This window comes from Nannobrachium achirus (assembly GCF_963921795.1).
Source record: "Nannobrachium achirus genome assembly, chromosome: 4".
NCBI lineage: Eukaryota > Metazoa > Chordata > Actinopteri > Myctophiformes > Myctophidae > Nannobrachium > Nannobrachium achirus.
Window position 1 is genome coordinate 71,295,755 of NC_137813.1, and position 21,168 is coordinate 71,316,922.

Sequence of the window (21,168 nt, forward strand, 5' to 3'; positions counted from 1 at the left end):
CCAGGCTGAACAAAAGTCCTGCCCTGTGTGCAGGCAGAACATTCCCCGTAACTTTGATCAAAAAGTGTCTGTAGATATTCTGTAAGGTTTCATTTATTTAAGAATGACTGCTAATACTATATATTTTAGAACTGAACTGAAAATGTGTCAGGCATGTTATATCATTTTGGCACAATGTCTCATTTACTATTCCTGGGATTGCAATTAGGGATGGCCAACGGTTAACCATTACCGTTTAACCGATAAGAAATTGGTTACCGGTAAACTCTAACGGTTAATTTTGACCGATAAAAAAAAAGAAAAGCAACCCATGTGTCACACCAAAAGCCCCGTACACCAATGTCTATGCAACATCAAGTTATCAACCATGCATCTATACGTGCTGCGGACACACATTTCTGGGTCACCAATGTCTGTGTAACATCCATGCATGCAACTGCCTGCGACGCTTGATTTGGATTGGAATCGTACACGGCACATCAGGAAACAAATGCTCCGATTGGATTTTCCTAAACAGACCGTCACATTGAATCCTGTTTAAGAAGAGCTTAAAACACAACTTTCTAATGTTACATGACGTGTGGAACGCTAACGTTGACTCGTCTTGGTTACAGAGTAGGCTATGCGAAAATAACACAAAGCTCAGAGTCGCAACGATCGCTGCATCGTTCAGCACACACAAAACACGGGCGAGAGAGAAGAATATGAATGAAATGGACATCACGTTTAGCCGATGTTTTTTCAACCATTCCAAAAGTCATACGATTGGAAATTATTGCTCTACACAACAAACACAGAGGAGAGGGGGAAGTGAAGTCTGAGTGTCTCGCTGGCACGCTGCTGCTGCTGCTGCTGTTAGGCGACAGACTACAGCCAGGGACGTGCAGAAAATGTTAGAAAGGCAGGGGCTGACATTTCTAAAATGGCCTTTTGGTGGAAAATTCTCTTGAATGCAGCCTTCAGTTATGGTATGGAAAGGGGACATTTGCATTTCTTTTATCATAGTAAAAAGAGGCAATTTTTACAGACGGATAAAAGGGCAGGGGCTCAAGCCCCTTTTGTCTATGTATGCACGTGCCTGGCGACAGCGCATCACATTACAGACGATTATTTCAATCCCACCGTTTCTTTGAAAAAACAAATTTCTTTTAGAAAACATTTGCATTCTTGTTTCTCCTAGTTTTATTGTTTTTAATGTGTAAATATGGCACTTTATTATGGGGGAAAAACTGGTGTATTTTCCTTTTTAAAATAGCGCATTTTTTAACACATTTCCTTAAAGCTATACTGTGTAAGTTGCTCAACTAGTGGTCAGAGCTGTATAGCAAACCGTCTTTCGGCCGTTTTTCGCCGCGGACCGGGCCTCACACCACCGCGTCCGCCTGCACCTTGCCGAGATCAATCTTTAGAGGGGTCCCTGGTTCCTGTGCGTTCAGGCATTCCGGAGAAACAGACTCCTTATGCTGTATATGCTGTTGTTATGTTGAGGCAAGCTACTTCCTGAGAAGTCATCAAGATGCGCTGTGATTGGCCGGCAGTGTATAACCCTCGCTGTGATTGGCCGGTAGTGTATGATGACGTAATTTTGCCACGAAATCCGGTCCCCGGCGAGAATCATAGAAAACATTTACAGAAGGCTTTAGGGGATGAAATTCACGGAATGGGTGTTCTAAAACTTTAGCGATTTAACAGTTAGGACAATTTTAAGATTTGTTTTATAAAAAATGTTACATGGTATAACTTAAACGGTTAACGGTTAATTAACCGAAAAGGCCTTGCGGTTTTAAGTTAAGAAAAATTCTGCATTTGGCCATCCCTAATTGCAATGTGACACTGCTTAATAACAATAATGCAAGAAAATCTATGTATCTGTCTGTGGGATGGGTGATGGCTGATTTAAGCAGCCACACCCAGCTTTGAGGCCAGTTAGTTTGACTCAGGACTCACTTTTAAAGATGCTATTTCTTCCTGGCATATTCCTGCTGTTTATTAGAGGCAGGAAATAAAGATGGGATCATATGTGTCAAAGCCTTTGACTATCAAAGGTCATGAGGTTAGAAACAGGACATCACTGATTGGTTCTGTCACCAGGAATGCAGAGTATTTGGGACCTTCTAGTGGTATTTGCAGGGTGCCCCTGGATCACAGACCACATAGCATTATAGCCTAAATAAAAAAGCCCTTCCCGCAGCTCATCCCCGTTCGACCAAAGTCAAATCCTATCCTATGTGTCGTCTTCATATTGTATTGTATATTATTTTATGTTATTATTATTTTTAATATTTTAGTTTTCTTCATTTTCTTTTTATTTTATTATTATTATTATTATAATTATTTTGTATTATGTGACTATAGGGCTTCTGTCAGTCGGAACAAAGACTTCAGACAATGCTGTGATTCGTTTTTCATTGAGCTGGTGTCCATGGTGTGCTTCAAAGACAACACCCCACCAGCAGAGGGCGTTGTCAGGCAGCTTTTCTCCTACACTATGGTTGAGACAGGTATATGTTTTATTGATTATAAAGGTTTCTGTGCGGTGTTACAATGTCAACTGATGCCTTAATAGTAAAACCCAGATTGTCTGATTGTGCAGTATGCTACCTACTATAAGCTACAGTCTGGGACTTATTTTAATGAATTGCATTAGTATTTCTGTATGGTAAAGTACAGTAAGCCTACATGTAGCTATGTTAGATTATATAAATATAATATGTTTATGAAAAAAAAAAAAAAAAAAAAACTAATACATCATTGGAGATTAAAGGGTCTGGAATCACAGTATTCAAACCAGAAGTTATTTTATGTTTTACATCAGAAAACCAGATTCAAACCAAAGACCTGTCACCCTTTGATGAGACTGTGGACAAGAACCCTGTGGTTCGCTCTGTGATTCTGAAGCTTCTTCTAAAGTACAGGTAATTTAACATTAGCGGATTATGACACTATAATGTTGAACCTAAATGTATGTTAAAATGGATTGATAGAATATATGCCTCAGATTAATAGAATTTGTGTTGTAGTATATAACCTTGTTTTTCTCTTTTGTTTTAGTTTCAATGAAGTCAGCAGATATTTGCAACAGCATTTGTCATCTGTTGAAAAGAGTAAACTTGTGGGAGAGGAGGATAAAACAGAGCTCTATGCTTTGTACATCAACTGCCTTGAGGTAAAGATCCCTAAAGGCTTAACAGTATGGTTCTGGCCAAAGTCAGTGTTTGTCAACTTGGATGTATATTCATTTAGTTTCACCTTTAAATGGACTTGAAACCCCGCCTCTTTATTTATGATGATAGAATATGAAAATAAATAAATCTAAAATGTAGGCGTGGTTATCTGTTGTTGCGGGGGAGAGGGCGTAGTTGAGCGGATATCATTAAACTCTAGCCACAAGGAAGCTGTTCCGCACTTGCTGTCCGCATTTTGGAAACAAAAAATAAAACTAGCCAATGCATTAAAAATTATAAAGATTCCGCTACTCCATGGTACTGTATATTTACCAGTAAAATGCTTTTACAAAGAAGCCCTCTGAGATTTTATCCATGGTTTAACTTTTTCACCCGTGCTCATGTGAATTGTTTACCGCACGTCGAGCTGTCTTATCCGCAGGGACAACCAGAGCGATGGACGCTGGTAGCACTGTCGGCTATTTTCTGTGTCAGTGTGTGTGTGTGTGTGTGTGTGTGTGTGTGTGTGTGTGTGTGGGTGTGTGTGGGTGTGTGGTTACAGTGCGCGCACACACAAGACTTTCACATGCATGAAAAATAGGCCAAGCTCACAAAGTGTCGTTGTGAGCTTGTAGATCAGCTATTTTTACTTTTACTCTACGACGTTTACTTGTAACAGAGTGTTTCTACATCACAGCATTTATACTTTTACTCAAGTAAAAAAAAAAATGTATTTTTCCACGCCCCCCTGATACAAATCTATATAAAACAAACATTAGATATGCCTAAGTCATGTCGCTGAAATAGAATGGATTGAGCAAATATATAATGAGTGGCACCAAATATTTCTCAGAAATAGCTACAGAAACAGCAGAAAGCTCTGAATCCACAATGTCACTGTGATGTCAGGGGAACCACTCTAACAGAATGGGTTTGCTGCTCTGACATCACGCTCTGTTTTATGCCCATGCATGGAGATCCCTGATGTCATCAATACTACGCCCATATCTAACAGGTCTTCATATGGGAATACCCATATATGGACACCACATCGGCCTCATACCACACTAACAGAATCCATATATGGCCAAGACAGATGGCCAAGACAGGGATCTCCATGTATGGGCATGAAAGGGATTCTGTTAGTGTGACATCACAGTGGAGCCAGAGCGTGATGTCAGAGCGGCACACCCATTCTGTTAGAGTGGTTCCCCTGACATCACAGTGACATCAGAGCATGATGTCAGAGCAACAAACCCATAGAACCACATACGGACAAGCTGTGACCGTTCACGTACTAAACTTGCGACCTTTGGTCGCAACTACTATTACCACTACTATTACTACTATTACTACCACTATTACTACTATTACCAGTAAGACGCCCTAAGGGTGAGAAGCGACCGTCAGGGTGGGCAGAAACAACAGAATTGTAAGAGGGGGCGGGACACCAAGAGACGGTACCATATGCTGCAAACTGGAGTTATGTCTGTTTAAAGCCCAGCCAATAGGAGGAAAGAAGGGGCGTGGTGTCAACAATTGCAGCTCTTCTCTATGGTCTAACTCCAGGCACCAAGCTTCGAGACGGTACCATGCTGGGAACTGGAGTTATGGCTGTTTAAAGCCCAGCCAATAAGAAGACAGGGGGGCGGGGCTAGGCAAAAGTATGGTTATGTGTGAGAGCAAAGTACTTTATTGCAAAAACGCATTGATTGTAATTGGGGTCATTTTTGACCCCACTCATGGAAGAGTGTATTGGTAGGTCATGCATCCAAGGGTTAATGTGTGTCTTTGCTATAGACCCGTTTTCTCTGGTTTCATCATCGTCTTCATCTTGTTTTGAAATGAATTGCTTGTGAGACACTCTGTAAATAAATGTATAGCTTTGAAGAGTCATCTTCACATCTTGTCCCCAGGACTCCCTGTGGGACAGAATTCCCCAAGAATACAACAGAGAGACAGCATTCTTAAACCAGATTGTGAACTCCATCACCCAGTCGCCTGCAAAGGTGTCCATCAACCACCTGCAAGAAGTCGCAAGAATCCGTCTGTCACTCAACATGGCCTCTCAGATTATCAATAACTTTGGTGAGAAGCAAGGTTTTTCTATGGTAAAGGAGAATTCCGGACTAGCTGCTTCATTACGATCGGTAAATAATGGGCTAAAAGGCGAACGGCCGCCTGTGTTAGAAATTGACTTTTTCTTCTCGCCTCTACAACTGGTTAATTGATGGAATAACATCAGATTACAGTAAGAAAGGCACTCGTCTGGAATTCTCCTTTAATTAGGCCTATTTGTGATATGTGAGATCGTCTTGTCATGTAGAAAGAAGTATTGCAGTGTGCGACTGTGCATGTGAGTTGTATTGTCTCTGCCAGGCTGAAAGTGTGGCGGAGACTATGTTTTGCACCCTGTCGGTCTGTGCGTCCGTGTGTATGACCGTCTGTCCGTGTGTGTCCCCATCCGTCTGCGAGCAGCTAATCAACGGCACCATTGGCCCAATTACAGCGAAACTGTTGTGCACACACATTCCCTGGAGGCGACAGCAGAACCTATGCCCTAAACCAGGGGTCGGCAATTAGGTGGCCCGCGGGCCAAAACTGTTACATACATTTCAGTAAAGAAAACTAGGATTGTCAAAGTTGGGTGTGCATGTTCTAGACTCCGTTGTTATGTTTTCTTTTTTTCTCTCTTTTTTTTCTCCTGTCAGATAAAACCATCCCAGATGACATTAAAGAGTTCCTGGATGCCATTGCTGTCCTGTGTAAGAGGAGTGGTAATGACTGGTACAGGGTCTACCTCATCCGTATGATCAGTGGACAGCGAGGGATCGAGGCAGTCCAGAAGATGGTGAAGGAACCACAGTTCAGTTGGCTTTTCCCGTTTGAGGTCCATCAGCAGGCATACAAGGTGATGATAATACAAAACAAGACATAAAGATGTATTTATTTAATATAATATATTTTAGATTGTACAGTTATAACTGTGCATTGGACAGTTAGATCAGGACAAACAACAACATTTCTTCTGTACTCCTGGTGGGACAGAATACCGATGGATGCCAGATGGACCAGTACCTTGTTTACGGACAAGAATACAAGGTCATACATGACACAGTTACCAAGGCTGTGATGGACGGCAGTGCTGATGAAATGAATGCAGCATGTGAGGTATTGCATACTATGACATTTTCTCAATCTAGTTGTTCTCAGTCTGAAAGTAGTGTACTTCAATACAAAGATCACCCACATATTAAATATAACTGTCAGACGGACCTCAATAACTGTGGTGCTTTGAAAACATTCAATTTATTGCCAATGATTCCTCAACACTTTACCCTGGTTTATTTCAGAAATTAACTTCACCTCCAAGAAAAAGGACTCTATATATCCTCCTGGCTCTTTTCAGAGAGGTGACGTGTCTGTACAGATCCGCCAAAACAAACCTTCATCCTACCCCTGAGGTAAGAACAATGTAGAACCACTGTTTAAAAGGAAGGTCCACACTGATACGTGAAGCTCATGAATGGGAGAGACATTTACAGTGTCTATGACATACAGTAGCCTACTGATTGACCCATGACTCCAGGTTAAGGATTATGTGTGATCACACTCTTTTACTTTTACTATTACCCATAGCCTTATTTATCTTTCTGTATGCTTTGCAGATCGCAATGGGAGTAGATCCTAATTACTTAAAGATGCAGTGCCATGATCCCCCCCCCCCCCCCCCCCCCCTCCCAAAAAAAAACAAAAAACAAAAAACAAACAAACAAAAAAACAAACAAAACATAGGCCTACTATTAGGGCATCGCAGCGGCAGTGGTGGTCCCACTAAAAAATCTCCCATTCATTTTCCCCATAGACTTTTATAAAAAATATTTATAACAATTATGTTAAGCCTAGAACGAAGCCATCCAGGATTGCAGTGAATCATGACCATACAACCTTTGATCCTATGTGAAAACATATGTTAATATTACATTATTTGATTATGACATTTAATAACTACCCTTTGATTAGCCTCGTAAACCGCCCTCTTCCGGAAACCATTTCATACCCTTTGTTTAGGGTTTTTCAAAATGTTCTTTTCGTAGAAACAAGGTTTTATGGTCATGATTCACTGCAATCCTGGATGGCTTGGTTCTAGGCTTAACATCATTGTTATAAATATTTTCGTGAAAGTTTATGAGGAAAATGTATGGGATATTTTGTTGTGGGACCAGTAAACTGCGATGCCCTATACCACTGAACCTTATGTTACATGTCATTTAAAGAGAGGACAGAGGCCCCTCTGTGCCCAGCTAAGATCTAAGAGCTGGCAGTTGAGGTGGGTAGGTATAGTATTTCAGCAATTGTGTGTTCTTTGTGACCTGGGAGTTGTGGAAGTTGAGTAAAATTTAGTTTTTCACTGTCCATTGTGCAATGATTTAAGAAATTATTTATTTGAAAATCAATCCAGATTAGTTTTGGATGTCTGAATGTTATATGTTAAGTTGGCTGTTCAATAAGGAAGTTTTTTGTTTTAGGAAGATTCATAGAGAAGGCATGGCAGTTGGGTTGGAGAATGTTGTATCTGTAACTTATAGCTTGAACCATCAATATGTTTATGTATTTGGTTTGTGGTATATATTGGTGTTTGTAAATTATGTAAATGTTGTGAGTGTCTTGTAAGGGCTGAGCATCTTGTGGTGCAGGACACTATAATAAAACAATCTATCATTCATCTTTGGACGCAGCTGTTCCATAATGTTGCCTGACAGAAAGTTAAATCATTCAATCACAACATCTGTCTGTGAGGCAGAAATACTTTGGACGGAGATGTTTATAATATTGTCTGGTATAAAGCTAAATCACTTCTGACCAATTACTTGGGCAATATAGCATATTTGGATTGAACTTTCAGAATTCAGCTCTTGGGGCAAGAAGAGCACGTTACATAAACATCAAAGCTTCTTCCTCACTTCTCAATGTGTAGATATATCTTACACATTCAGCCAACTTTAAAACAGCATTAAAATAGGCTAATATGAACAGGCTTTTGATCGATTGAAACATATATTAATATCTTATCTTTCACCAGCAATGTGAAGCATTTGACAGACTCATCCAGGACGGCAGATTCCTGTCTAGTGGACAAGTCAGGGCCTTTGCAACAGACTTGGTACACAACAGGCTGGGGGCCTTGAGAGTCTGTGCTGAAAAGGGGACTGAAGAACACTCTGTCATTGAACTGACAGTCCACATGGCTGCTGTGCTCCTCACTGGGACTGACAAGTTACTGGCACCAGTCCAGCAGCTTGGCTTGTCTCCTAGCAAAATGCTGGTAAACAATAATAATAATTAATAATTTATAATTGAATATTATTGTTATGAACATGTTTTGTTTTGTTTGCTATGACCATTGTTCCATAATTACAGTTGGTCCATGAGAAATGTTTTTAGAAAGATAAAGGTATTGTGTGGGGGGAAAAGGCTTGAAATGAAATATTGGCTGATGAGGGCTTGATGTAATTTGTTATGCAGTGTTACCCACAGAAAATAGCAGATCAACAAGCTTACAATGTGTCAGCTCAATGATGTGTTTTGAGCTTGTAGATTGACTATTTTTGGTGCACAACATCAGTGTCCAAGAACAGTATAAATCTAGCTTTAATCGCTAAAATTCGGGCTGGTGCCTGTGGCAACGCAGGCGGTCCAGTAATCATTGGGGGAAATTAAATGGTTGGAATAACGTGTTCCTCCACACGCTACTTCCAACCCCCTGTCAGGTTGGCAGGGGAGCGTGTCGCTGTTACTACATGTCATCTTTTCGACACTCAACTATAACCTTCACCCTAACCCTAACCTCCGTGGAGTGAGTCGCTAACACTCCGGTCGAAATGATGGTCGTTCCCGCGGTTTTGCCGGTTGGCAGAGGGAGTGTAGTGCCCAGGATTACATTACACAATTGATACAGGGTAAAAAAAAGGGTTACAAAAAGCTTTTTAAGTGAAATATCCCTTTAATTGTGTCTTTAAAATTAAAGTGCCTTTAGTAACTCAATTTCTATAGTTGCCTTTTTTCCATCTTTGAGTCGTTGGGTGATGTCTGGTTTTAGAATAGTTTCCTTTCTTGTTATTCTAAGTATTTAATCTTGTAAGAGTCTAATTTTGAAGATGATCAATGAAAATGATCTGATTTTCTGATTGTCAACAGCGGTCCTTTATACCCACAATGCCTGATGACATGCTGGCTGCAGTCCAAAGGATTATTATGCAGAGTCGGTCTCAGCATGAGACTGGGCCTGGGGGCTGGTATGGTAAGTATTATAGATCACCTGATATCAATAACATCATGGACTGATTTATTTGAAAATTGATTTGAGCTTGTGTCCTGGATTGTCATGCACTGATTTTCTTCCACAGTGTGCCCAAACAATCACCCATGTTATGTTGGTGAGGTAAGTTATTAAACCCTGAGCACGTGATTGTTGTAATCTCTCTCTCTCTCTCTCTCTCTCTCTCTCTCTCTCTCTCTCTTTTTATTTGTTGTCTAAAAATGATGATGATGATGATGATGATGAAAGATGAAAGATGATTGGTGTGTTTCACTACAGTGTGGCCGGCCCTATGGCAAAGGGAAATGTTTGGATTGTGGGCTTGAGGTTGGAGGACAATCAATGCACGTACCTATGCAGGGATTCAATCGAATGCAGGAACAGCAGTAAGTAGAACCAGAAACATTTGTACTTGCAACGACTTTGACATGCTTAGTTGACTTCTACACAAAATCAAACAGGGATAAAGAATTACAAATACAGTATCTCCGTTAGCTTAAGGCGGGGTAACTGTGTGTGTGTGTGTGTGTGTGTGTGTGTGTGTGTGTGTGTGTGAGAGAGAGCGCACACTCATTACCATATAATTATTGCATTACTGTACCAGCGCAGTATCACATTACCATTCCTGTTAATTACCTCTGTGTCATATATTCTTTCTAACCAACGTGTGGTGGCCATGGAGAACCTTCGGGATTAAAAAAAATGTTTAATAATCATTGGGATTGCATCTTTGAGCAAACTGGGAGGTTTTGAGGTTAGATTTGTGAACCCCCTTTTTTCTTTCTTTTTTGTCTCCACCAGCCGAAGGCATGGGGAAGAGTATGTTTTCCCCTCCGTCCGTCCGTGCGTCCGTCCGTCCGTGCGTCCGTCCGTGCGTCCGTCCGTCCGTGCGTGCGTCCTCGCAGTTTGTGAGCACCTAATCTCAGTCGCCGTTGGCCCGGACGCTGCCAAAGTGAGCACACACACTCCCTGGATGTCAATCTAGAACCTCTGCCCTAATTTTTTCAAATGGGCCTTTTCTAGCGCCACCTAGTGGCCGATGTTCGCAAAACACATTTCTGTGCACTACTCTTACAGATTTTGTCCAAAAATCCTACAAATCGGTAGACAGTATCTCGACAGTCATGTGATGGACACGGATCTGTCCGATTTAGCATATTCCATCCTGATTGGCTAAGGTTGGCTTCCAAACCGTCCGTCCGTGCATGCGTGCGTGCGTGCGTCCTCGCAGTTTGTGAGCACCTAATCTCAGTCGCCGTTGGCCCGGACGCTGCCAAAGTGAGCACACACACTCCCTGGATGTCAATCTAGAACCTCTGCCCTACATTTTTCAAATGGGCCTTTTCTAGCGCCACCTAGTGGCCGATGTTCGCAAAACACATTTCTGTGCACTACTCTTACAGATTTTGTCCAACAATCCTACAAATCGGTAGACAGTATCTCGACAGTCATGTGATCGACACGGATCTGTCCAATTTAGCATATTCCATCCTGATTGGCTAAGGTTGGCTTCCAAAGTTTGCAGGATTTGGCAGTTTTGAAAAAAATGCCTCAAATCCCAAACACAAAGTGCAATTATCATGAAATCGCGCACACACGTTCCCACTAGGTCGAGGAAGAAATGCCACAGCATTTTTTTTTATCAGCCTCATGGTGGCACTATAACAGGCCGATTCGTGGTTTTACCTATAACTCCACCGATCAGTTTCAAACTTTGTAAGCTCAGTCCCTATAGGCCAAGGAAAAACCCATTCCCTGCATTTTTCACATCAGCCTATTATAGCGCCACCAGGAGGCCGACTTATGTAAAACACAATTATTCCTATTATTCCTTGAGATTTTATCCAAAAATCATGCAAATCGGTACACAGTATCTCTATAGTCATGTGATCAAGTCCGATCCGTCTGATATTTCATATTCCATCTTAATTGGCTAATATTGGCTTCCAAAGTTTGCAGGATTGCTCAGTTTTTGGAACACAATGCCTCAAATCATGCATGCAGTGTCCGATTGCCATGAAAGGTCTATGGTGAAGAACATATGCCAGCCTTTTTACATTGGCCTATTATACAGTAGCACCATCAGGACGCATGGCCTGGTGGAGACCTGTGCTCGGAAGAGCACTGCTTCTAGTTTTCTTTTTTTTGTTTTTTTTTGTTGAGGCTGCATTTTCCAATAGATTGACCTCACCATCTGTTCTTTTAGGGGGGATTCCACGAGGCCAGGCCACATCCTGGGTGACCCACAAAGGAGGAACAATCCAGACACCCTGGACACTAAAAACATGTCCCTCACCCCTTTCACCTTGGTCAGGTTGGTGACTCATTTAGCCATGCTGCTGGGAGCCTCAAAGCATCCACAGGTAAGCAAATTAAGTTTGAAAACAAACAACTACAGTATATGTGTGTGTGTGTGTGTGTCTACGAACCATCACAGAGCTAGGCTATAGGTGCAATCTATTTGTGTTCATCTTTGGCAGCCTTGGACATGTACATAGGTTGGTTGTTAGAGGCTTCCAACAACTTGGGATGCCAAAAAAAGCAGCTAAACGGTTTGCAAAGTTCTGTGCAATCTCTTCTACTATCTGTAGTCGCCAAATATGGCAAAGGCGTTGTTATATATTATGTACCCTTGAATGGTGTGTGGTTATTGAATATTTGTCCAGGATTTGCTGACTATATTATTTACAGCACCTTGTAATATTTGTGTCCTTGTACTTGTATCTCTTATGTGGACATAAATAAATGCGTGCGTGCGTCCAAGCACAGGTCTCTGCCAGGTCAGGTAGTTATTGTGAGCCCCTGGCTGGTGGCGCGTAATAGGCAACTGTGAAAAGGGTCATCTGGGGTCATGATTTGAGGCATTTTGTTCCAAAAATGTGTTTTGCTTGAATTGAGCTGCTGGTGGCTCTATAACAGGCCAATTTGAAAAGGGTGGCATTTGTTCCTTGACCTATTGGCAAGAAATATCGGACTATAGAGATATTGTGTACTGATTTGCGTGATTTTTGGATTTTTGTAACAAATCTGTAGGAGTAATATCAAAAGATTGTTTTAGATAAGTCAGCCTCCTGGTAACACTATAAAAAGCAGATCTGAAAAATGCAGGGCAAAGTTTTTCCTCTCCATAAAAAGGCCTGTTATAGCACCACCATGAGGCTGATTTGAACATTTTGAAGTGGCATTTCTTCCTCGGCCTAGTGAGAATGTGCATAAAAAAATTCACGGAAATCACACTTAGTTTCCATGATTTGAGGCATTTTGTTCAAAGTACTCTTGTAAACTTTGGAAGCCAATCAGGATGGAATATGAAAAATTCCGGAAGACCCGTTTTGTTTAATGACTATAGAGATACTGTGCAACAATTTGCGTGATTTTTGGACAACATGTGTAGGAGTACTGTCCAAAAATGTGTTTTGCACAAATCCGCCTCCTGGTGGCGCTATAACAGGCCCATGCAAACAATTGGGGGCAAAGGTTCTGCTCTGGCACCCAGGGAGTGTGTGTGCACAGTTTCACTGCCATCGTTGGCACGATTACAACGATTACAGCGAACACACACGCACGCACACACACACACGGAAGGACGGACATGGGTATCATAGACTCAGTCATGCCTTTCGGCCTGGCGGAGACAATAAATGTTTCACAGTTGGCTACATACAAACTATGTTAAAAATGTATTTCTTAATATATACTGTACTAGATGATCGGCCGGCTTTGCCGGCCGAACCTCTAGTGTCACCACATAACGTCTATGGGATTATATATTCCTTGCAAACAAACCCCTCAGGCACAGGTTGGCTTTGAGCAGATACCATTACAATTGGCCACTAGACAACCTGGCCTGGCAGAGATATTCCACTGCTGTGCACAGCTCACCAGGCTAGCGCACAGCAGCAGTGACTGCCAATGAATTTCACAGGCCTGGGTAGAAAACCTGGCCTGGCAGGGATATTCCCCTGCAGTACACCGCTCACATAGGCTCTACAGCAGCACAACAGCAGCTGAAACAATTGACTTAACTGAGGGACTTTGTGAGAGAAAAACAACTGCTTTGTCAAACTGTCATAACTCTAACAGCTGAAAACATCCTATTTGGATCTTGTTTTAAAAAGTAACAAAACATGGATTTTTTTTCTTTTTTTCCTTTTTTTTTTTTTTTGCAAAAGGATTAGCCTATAACTTTTTGTCCATCAGAACAGTAAGGTTACAGGGGCTTTGGATTTGTTTTCAGTAATTAATATTTATTGCTTGCTGGATATTAAGTGTCTATTAATGTGGGGATGTTACTGTATTTTGACACATTTAATAATCTATATTCTGCTGTTCATCTGACATGGGGTTGCGCAGCCTACTTTGATTTGCACACATGTGCTGGCATTGACAATCAGATGATTGCTAAGCAGTTCACTTGTGTTCGAGTAAAATAGCAGTTCCAATGTTCTAAAAGACAGGTTTAGGGTAAATTAATGATGATAAAAAACATCGGAACATCGGGGGAGAAATGAACGATGTCCGATGTTCTTGTTTGCAGAGGGGGGCGCGGGTGGCACAGACACATACAAACAGTACACACACAGTAACTAACAAACACGCAATGCACATACACGCACCAAGCTGATGACATGTTCGCTGTTCTTTGTGGAAGCAGCCGCTCACACACCGAGACACACACACACGTGCGCGTAATGCACGCAGTCACGCACGCTCGCTCGCTCGCACATTCGCACTCACAGACAGACACACACAATGTTTGTTGCCATTGTGTGTCCCAATGGCCAGCAATGCTGTTTTCATAAGACATGCAGCGGAATAGCAGCGATTAGTTGTGCTGCCACACTGAACGGTGTCTGAAAACGGTGTGTGGGCGGAGACTTTGAAACTACTTGGGCCAGGCGCACGGATGAAGGAGTCGTGGAAAAGGATAAGATAATGACGTATCAGGAAGAAGGATATGTGACGTAGCACCGTTCGCGGCTGAGGCAGAAAAGCGGGGCAAAGAAGGTAAAAGAATGCATAAAGACCCAAGAAATAGCGACGGTCCAAAAGCGAGAGGTATGATTGTGCTGTCGGTGAAATGGTTTTGGGAATTGGGCCGTGGGTCTGTGCAGTGTAGTAGCGGGATACAGTACAGGGGGCGTGATTAACTTCTGGGCGAGGCTAAGTTCTAAATTGTATATAAGGATTATTAGTGTTTTCAAATCAAGTGTTTAAATTCATCCAGTTGTATTTGTAACATTTAGCCACAACCAATGTCCAGTTTACTTTCCTGTCATAATTAGTATGTCCTTTCAGTTGATACAGCAGGTGATTCAGCCTGCTGTCCAGGATCCTTGCTTGTTTCTCCAACAACACGTTCATAAGGACATGGAGAAGCTGGGCCAAGCCTTGGCGAAAGGCCTTGATGACACGGTCACCAGTGTCCATTGGATGATCAAGACCCTTCTAGAAGCGACATGCACCAGTCAGTGTACAGCAATGCAATCTTTGTCTGTTCTTTTCCTATAATGTTAATGTTAAAAAGAGGAAAATAGTTTTCCCTAACCATCACCAAAACAATAATACACACACGCACGCACGCAATTATACTTTGACTTACACTTTGACTTATACTTTGACTTAATTACTTTCTATGCTGTATTTCACTAAATATTTCCTGTTTGGCTTTCTTTAGTGCCTGCTGGCTTTGATCCCTGTCTATTGACCAAAGAATCCAGAAATGCCTGGGAGACAACCGTTGCTACACACATCATTACACCAAAGCTAAGGGTATTACTATTTTCTTCATCCTGCGATTTGCATTTGGATATTTCAGTATGATTGTTTTTTGGAGCCTTGATAAATACAGTAACGTTTATCAGCATGAACAAATGTATACTCACATAGAATATGGATCAGCTACATTACACAAACCTGGGTGGCAATCATGGCAGAGATTTGCATTCTGTGGAGTGTACCTATCTATAGTATTCTCTGCAGGAAAGTAAAAAATATTATTTCTTGCTATGTTTGCTATGTGAAGCGGTGGAACTATAACAACACAATACCACACAAATCCAACAGCACAGTGCTTTCACACATTCATATCTTGTCTCTGTATGTAATCAGTATCTTGATGGTGAGCTGAAGAAAGTCAACACTGCTATCAGGGCAGACTCTCGTGTCTCGTCCAACTTCCTCGTCAGCCTGACCAATGAAGATGAGGTCCCCAGGCTGAGCTCCCTGCCTCGGGACTCCCAGCTCCACAGTTCAGTGGTGTGGAGCTGCAGAGAGAGACTCTCCCTGCTCAACCTCACACACACTGTGGAGCACCATGACCAGAAGGATGACCTTCTTCTGCTCTTGAGTTTCCTGCAGAAGGTGGGCAGCTTGCTGTGTTCAACCGTCCTCATTTTGGCTTTTGGTGCTGCCCAGATGTTGTGACATCGGTAGATTGGGAGAGACACAAGTCAAATTCCAGGAGGAACAAACACCTCAGTAATCTCTGTCTAGAGACCATTCATAAACACAGCATATTGCTAGAAAGCAAGCAAACGCACACACGCACACACGCACGCACGCACGCACGCACATACACACACACACGCACACACACACAATCTGGGGACAGAGTAGAGTGGGAGCCTTTTGATTACATTGTTCAAGTAAAGCAGTTTGTTTATGCTCATTCATTGAAATGAGTGCACATTTGAGAACAAAGAGGCAGTATAACTAATAAGACACCTCAGGGTGACTTGCGACCTCAAGGTGACATGCGACCTCGCCTTAAAGGGCGAGGTCGCGCCAATTCTTGGCCATCTGGCCAACCACAGCGTTTCTCTGACGATTCTAGTTGTTGTCATTCTGGGGGGAGTTTGTTCATGTTTTTGTGAGGATATGAACCCTAGGAGACACAGGGAGAACATGCAAACTCCACATAGAAAGGCCCTATCGCCAACCCCACCTAGGGTGTGGGCCCTGATGACGCGGAGGGAGGAACACGCCGCCCATATATGTCCTTATTATTGATAACATAATATTCTTAATAATGTCCTTAATATTGACAAAATAGGAATCTCCATATATGGGCATAAAACGTACATAAGTAATGCCAAGCAGGGCCTTTGTGAGTTAGGGCCTTGGATTGATGCCTGTGGATCTCCATATATGGGATTTATGACATCACAAATGTATGGGCATAAAAGTTTTTTTTTTTTTTTTTCTGGGAATGACCATATGGACTTTTTATTTTATCCTTTATTAATAATAATATGTATCCATATACATACACCAAGCAGGGCCTTGGTGAGTTAGGGCCTTGGTTTTAAGCCTGTTGATCTCTATATATGGGCCATATATGGTACCCTAACATTCTCATTTTCGACGTGGGATTTATGACATCAGAAATCTCCATGTATGGACATAAAAGGTTTTTTCTTTTTCTGGGAATGACCATATATGGACTTTTATACCCTGAGAAATCTCGTAGCTTGTCTGACTGTCAGTACAGGAAGTGATGTCACGTGACATCCTTTTTATGCCCATATATGAGTCATTCTGTACCACATCACTGTGACTCACTGACATCACACTGACATCAATTCCTGACTGTGACTCACTGACATCACACTGACATCACTTCCTGTACAGCCGGACGGACAGACAGTCAGACAAGCGACAAGGTTTTTCAGGGTATAATGCGACCTTCGGTCGCAATAATCAATCTTTATTTCAGACTCAGGTCCATATCACATAAAACAATTACATACTACAATAAATACAGATTAAAAAAAAGTCAAATAAAAGAGGATATACTGTATATATATATATATATATATATATATATATATATATGCTCACAGTCTGTAGAGGCTGTTGCTGATGTCTCCTGATCATGGACAAGAACCGATAGGAACTCTTCATAGGGTTGGTTAAAATCTCAATGATACTATTATCAGACTCGTCTAAACGACACATACATTTATACATTAGGTTTCGCTTGACCCCCTACGAAACCTTGACATTAGGTTTCGTAGGCACCCCCAAGTTAACAAACAGCTGGCTGGCACTGTGCCTTCTTGGTACCCTCACCAGTAACCTTAAGGCATCATTGTATGCCACTGCCATTGTCTACAATGGTGTACAGAAAAAGCGATACCTTGACATTTACAGAGCACTTGTGAAATGTACGTATTAACATGTTTGCCTGGGCATACAGTTTGCAACGTTGTCTATGGATGTCTTTGTCATCAGAGAGATCATCAGAGATATGATGACCAAGATACTTAAACTCCTTGCAAACTGTTATTGCTACTGAGAATAACATTTGGGAAAACAGCCCTTTTATCATCTTTACTACGCACAATCAGGATGCTACTCTTCTTGGCGTTATACTTAATATTAATATCCGAGTATATGTGGCGGAGAGAGTCGCAGCCCCAGCCTGAAGCCTCAAAAAGTCTAGTATCTGCCGTTATTCCATAGGGATATTCCTTTGGAGTAACGGTTAAGATATTGGACTTTCACGCGGAAGACCCGGGTTCGAAGCCGGGTGGGGAAGTTCGGATCACCTCCGTTACATATATATAATATTAATTAATGTTGAACAACTATATGACATATTTATCGGTTAAAATGAACAGTTTGTTTAGAAGTCTTTAGGAGTCTTTCTCTCTCCATTTCTTCCCCTTACCAGTCTATCCCCAGTCTGTGCGCACGGCCAGCAGCAGCGAGAACCAGCTGTATCCGCTCTGCGGAGCTCAGTGCATGGCCTCAAACATTTTCATGTTAATGACCCCCAATATTTAAGTGACTTCCGCGCAACCCTTGATCACAAGCCACATTAGTATGAATTGAGAGCCGAAATAGAATCGTGTCGGGGACCCCTCCCGAACTGATTTTATAAAAATTGTTCTATGCATCGACCTAGCGGTATACTGTTGAGGATTCACTCTGTGGGCAACATCACGTTGCATGCATGTCCGAATTCACATTCGCATTTTCACATTCTATTTTACAGGAAACTGAATTTGGTCAAATTAAGTTCCTTCCAGATATACTGAGCCTCCAGAAGCACCTGGTGAAAAATGTCCAGAATGCATCTGATGAGATACTTGGTTCTATTGGAGAATTTATCGGCAGACAGAAAGGTATCACTGATTTGTATGATCAATAGTATTCTCTATCGATAGTATAGTGCTATATATTGTAACCATAGTCTATACGTTCAACATTGTAGGCTGCATTGCAATTCACTTCATTTGTCCTGCTTCCATTACAAAATATGAGATAACAAACTAATGTTTTGTTCCAGGAATGAAGACTTGGTATGAAAAACAGATCCAGATCTTCCTGAACACATGGAACCTTCTCAGAGTGTCAGCAGTAGCCAACAGTGAGTCAATAGGGAACAGTGTTGCCAGATGGGAAATGTTGGATTATCGTACCGGAGGCTCAGAATTATCGTATTTGACATGAAACTATCGTACACAGCCAAAAAAGATAAATCACTCGCGTAAAAACGTAATTTCACCAAAAAAATGCGTCTTTAGTTTAAGAAACAACCTTGTTTGAGTCTCCTGCATGACAAAAACGCATCACATTATGCTGCGTGGAGGCAGGCAACTTCCGGGAGCTTACACAAATAAAAGCCTGAAACTGGTCTGGAAAGACGCGACTGGTGTTTTTAATGCCTCCAAGTACAGATCTAGGGTCTGATTGACTGATTTCCTGGCTTATTTTGAGAAGCCAAACCTGATCCCAGATCAGCAGCCAGGGATAATAGTGAATTCACGCTCTTTTTGGTGATATGCCGAAATGATCGTACATTTGGGCATTTTTGGAATTATTGATCGTACATCGTACAGAGGGTCCAATTATCGTACAAATACGATAATTATCGTACATCTGGCAACACTGATAGGGAATTTAAGGAGCCCATTTCTACTACCGCGACGTGAGGCGGGACAGCGGCTGCTATGACGCAATCGCTGTTGCGATCCAAATCGTTAAAGTTATACTATGTAACTTTTTTAATAAAACAAATCTTAAAGTTGTCCTAACTATTTAAATCGCTAAAGTTTTAGAACACCCACTCAGTTAATTTCAGCCCCTAAAGCCTTCTGTAAATATGTTTTCTATGATCCTGGCCGGGGTCCGGATTTCGCGGCAAAATTACGTCATCTGCATCATCCGTATACGTTGTGTATACGTTGGCCAATCACATCGCGGATCATACACACATGATACACTACCGGCCAATCACAGCGTGTGCTGCGTCTCTTCAGGAAGTAGCCTCCCTCAGCAACAGTGTTTACGATGGTGAAGGATTCTTGCCTCTTACTCCCCAAATCCTGGCCAGAAAATTACGTTCTACCCCTCTACGGATTCGTATCGGTCGCGGTGGTTTGCGGCGGTGGTTTGCGGCCCCGCTCTGGTGGTCCGCGGCGACACCGGGCGAAAAACGGACGAAAAAAGCAATACCGCTACTGACCATTAGTTTAGCAACTTACACAGTATAGCTTTAAGTAAACGGGGTCCCATCCCTATTACTGAACGCTTTGTTTCCCATGGCGACGGGTCTATACAGCCGACGTTTTAGGCGCAACGTGGAAAGGCTTCTGGCATAGTAGACGGCTGCTACGGTTGCAGGTTGATCTATCGAGCGCTGATCATTTCCGGTTACCGTTGTCATCTTCCGTAGCCGTCCAAAGCTTAAATAGCCTAATCACTAAACCATTGTCCACCTGCTACAAAAAACAGGTCATGCTGAATTCAATATAATTGTATTTGAAACAACTCATTTGTTGTCGCTGCCTCCTTTCTGACTTGTAGGTGACATTAAAATCCCAGAAGAGTTCTGTGGAAAGGACCTGGACATGAACAGTGGCCTCCAGTACCTTGTCCCCACGCGTAAGGGAGCAGGCCTGTGTGCCACTGCTCTGCTCAACCACCTGGTGGTGCTGCACAACGAGCTGGTCAAAGCTGTGGACCGTCACACTGGGGAGGACAGCAGGTACACTGCATGACAACACAATGAGCTGCTTAGAGCACCTTTAGCCATAGGCGTATTTGTGGGTTCCCAGTTGGTCCGGTCCACATGCTCGCACAAAAGTGTTTGGTTTGGTTTGGTTTGGGTGTCTTTGTACATTTTCCAGGTCAGTTCGGATGTTTTAGCGCAATTCTAACTCGTCCCCCCCCCCCCCCCCCCCCCCCCCCCAATCTTTTTCTCCACAGAATGGCGTAACAATGAGTTATAGCACACACACACATAGCACAGCATGTAAGGACAGTGTTCTATTTCACCAACAGTGTGTGTGTTTAATTTTACAGCCTTGTTAGACTACGCAGCCCTCCCTTTGGAGTGTCGGCGGCCACATGGTCCTAGTGCCTTGTTTGAGGCATTTTTTTCCCTCCAAATACCGGTTTGCGGCCCACGTCCTTCCTATGCCCCTGCCTTTAGACATTCACAACCAGTGTTGGGCAGTAACGAATTACTAATAATATATTACTGTAATATTATTACTTTTTCCAGTAACGAGTAATGTAAGGTATTACTCTAAAAAAAATGGTAATATATAACGCTTTACTCCGCAAAAAAAAAGCCTCGCTACTCTGTTACTAGCCATTTTAGCCGATTGCAGAAAAAGAACAGATCTACAAGACATCAACATACATCTACACTTCTACAGAGATGCGATGTAG

General features: G+C 42.2%; 1 protein-coding gene across 1 annotated transcript in view; it reads left to right on the forward strand.

The window, feature by feature from the left end:
* LOC308284468 (E3 ubiquitin-protein ligase rnf213-alpha-like) overlaps positions 1-21,168 on the forward strand; it is a 90,667-nt gene that overhangs the window by 64,027 nt on the left and 5,472 nt on the right. Inside the window, exons 50-67 of the mRNA XM_080725082.1 lie at positions 2,356-2,501; positions 2,816-2,915; positions 3,052-3,166; positions 5,081-5,252; positions 5,876-6,075; positions 6,213-6,335; positions 6,518-6,628; positions 8,248-8,490; positions 9,363-9,465; positions 9,572-9,606; positions 9,763-9,869; positions 11,690-11,846; positions 14,782-14,950; positions 15,161-15,255; positions 15,595-15,846; positions 18,485-18,614; positions 18,779-18,859; positions 20,299-20,479. Coding sequence (XP_080581208.1) covers positions 2,356-2,501; positions 2,816-2,915; positions 3,052-3,166; positions 5,081-5,252; positions 5,876-6,075; positions 6,213-6,335; positions 6,518-6,628; positions 8,248-8,490; positions 9,363-9,465; positions 9,572-9,606; positions 9,763-9,869; positions 11,690-11,846; positions 14,782-14,950; positions 15,161-15,255; positions 15,595-15,846; positions 18,485-18,614; positions 18,779-18,859; positions 20,299-20,479 — 2,520 coding nt within the window. The remainder of the gene's footprint in view (positions 1-2,355; positions 2,502-2,815; positions 2,916-3,051; positions 3,167-5,080; positions 5,253-5,875; positions 6,076-6,212; positions 6,336-6,517; positions 6,629-8,247; positions 8,491-9,362; positions 9,466-9,571; positions 9,607-9,762; positions 9,870-11,689; positions 11,847-14,781; positions 14,951-15,160; positions 15,256-15,594; positions 15,847-18,484; positions 18,615-18,778; positions 18,860-20,298; positions 20,480-21,168) is intronic.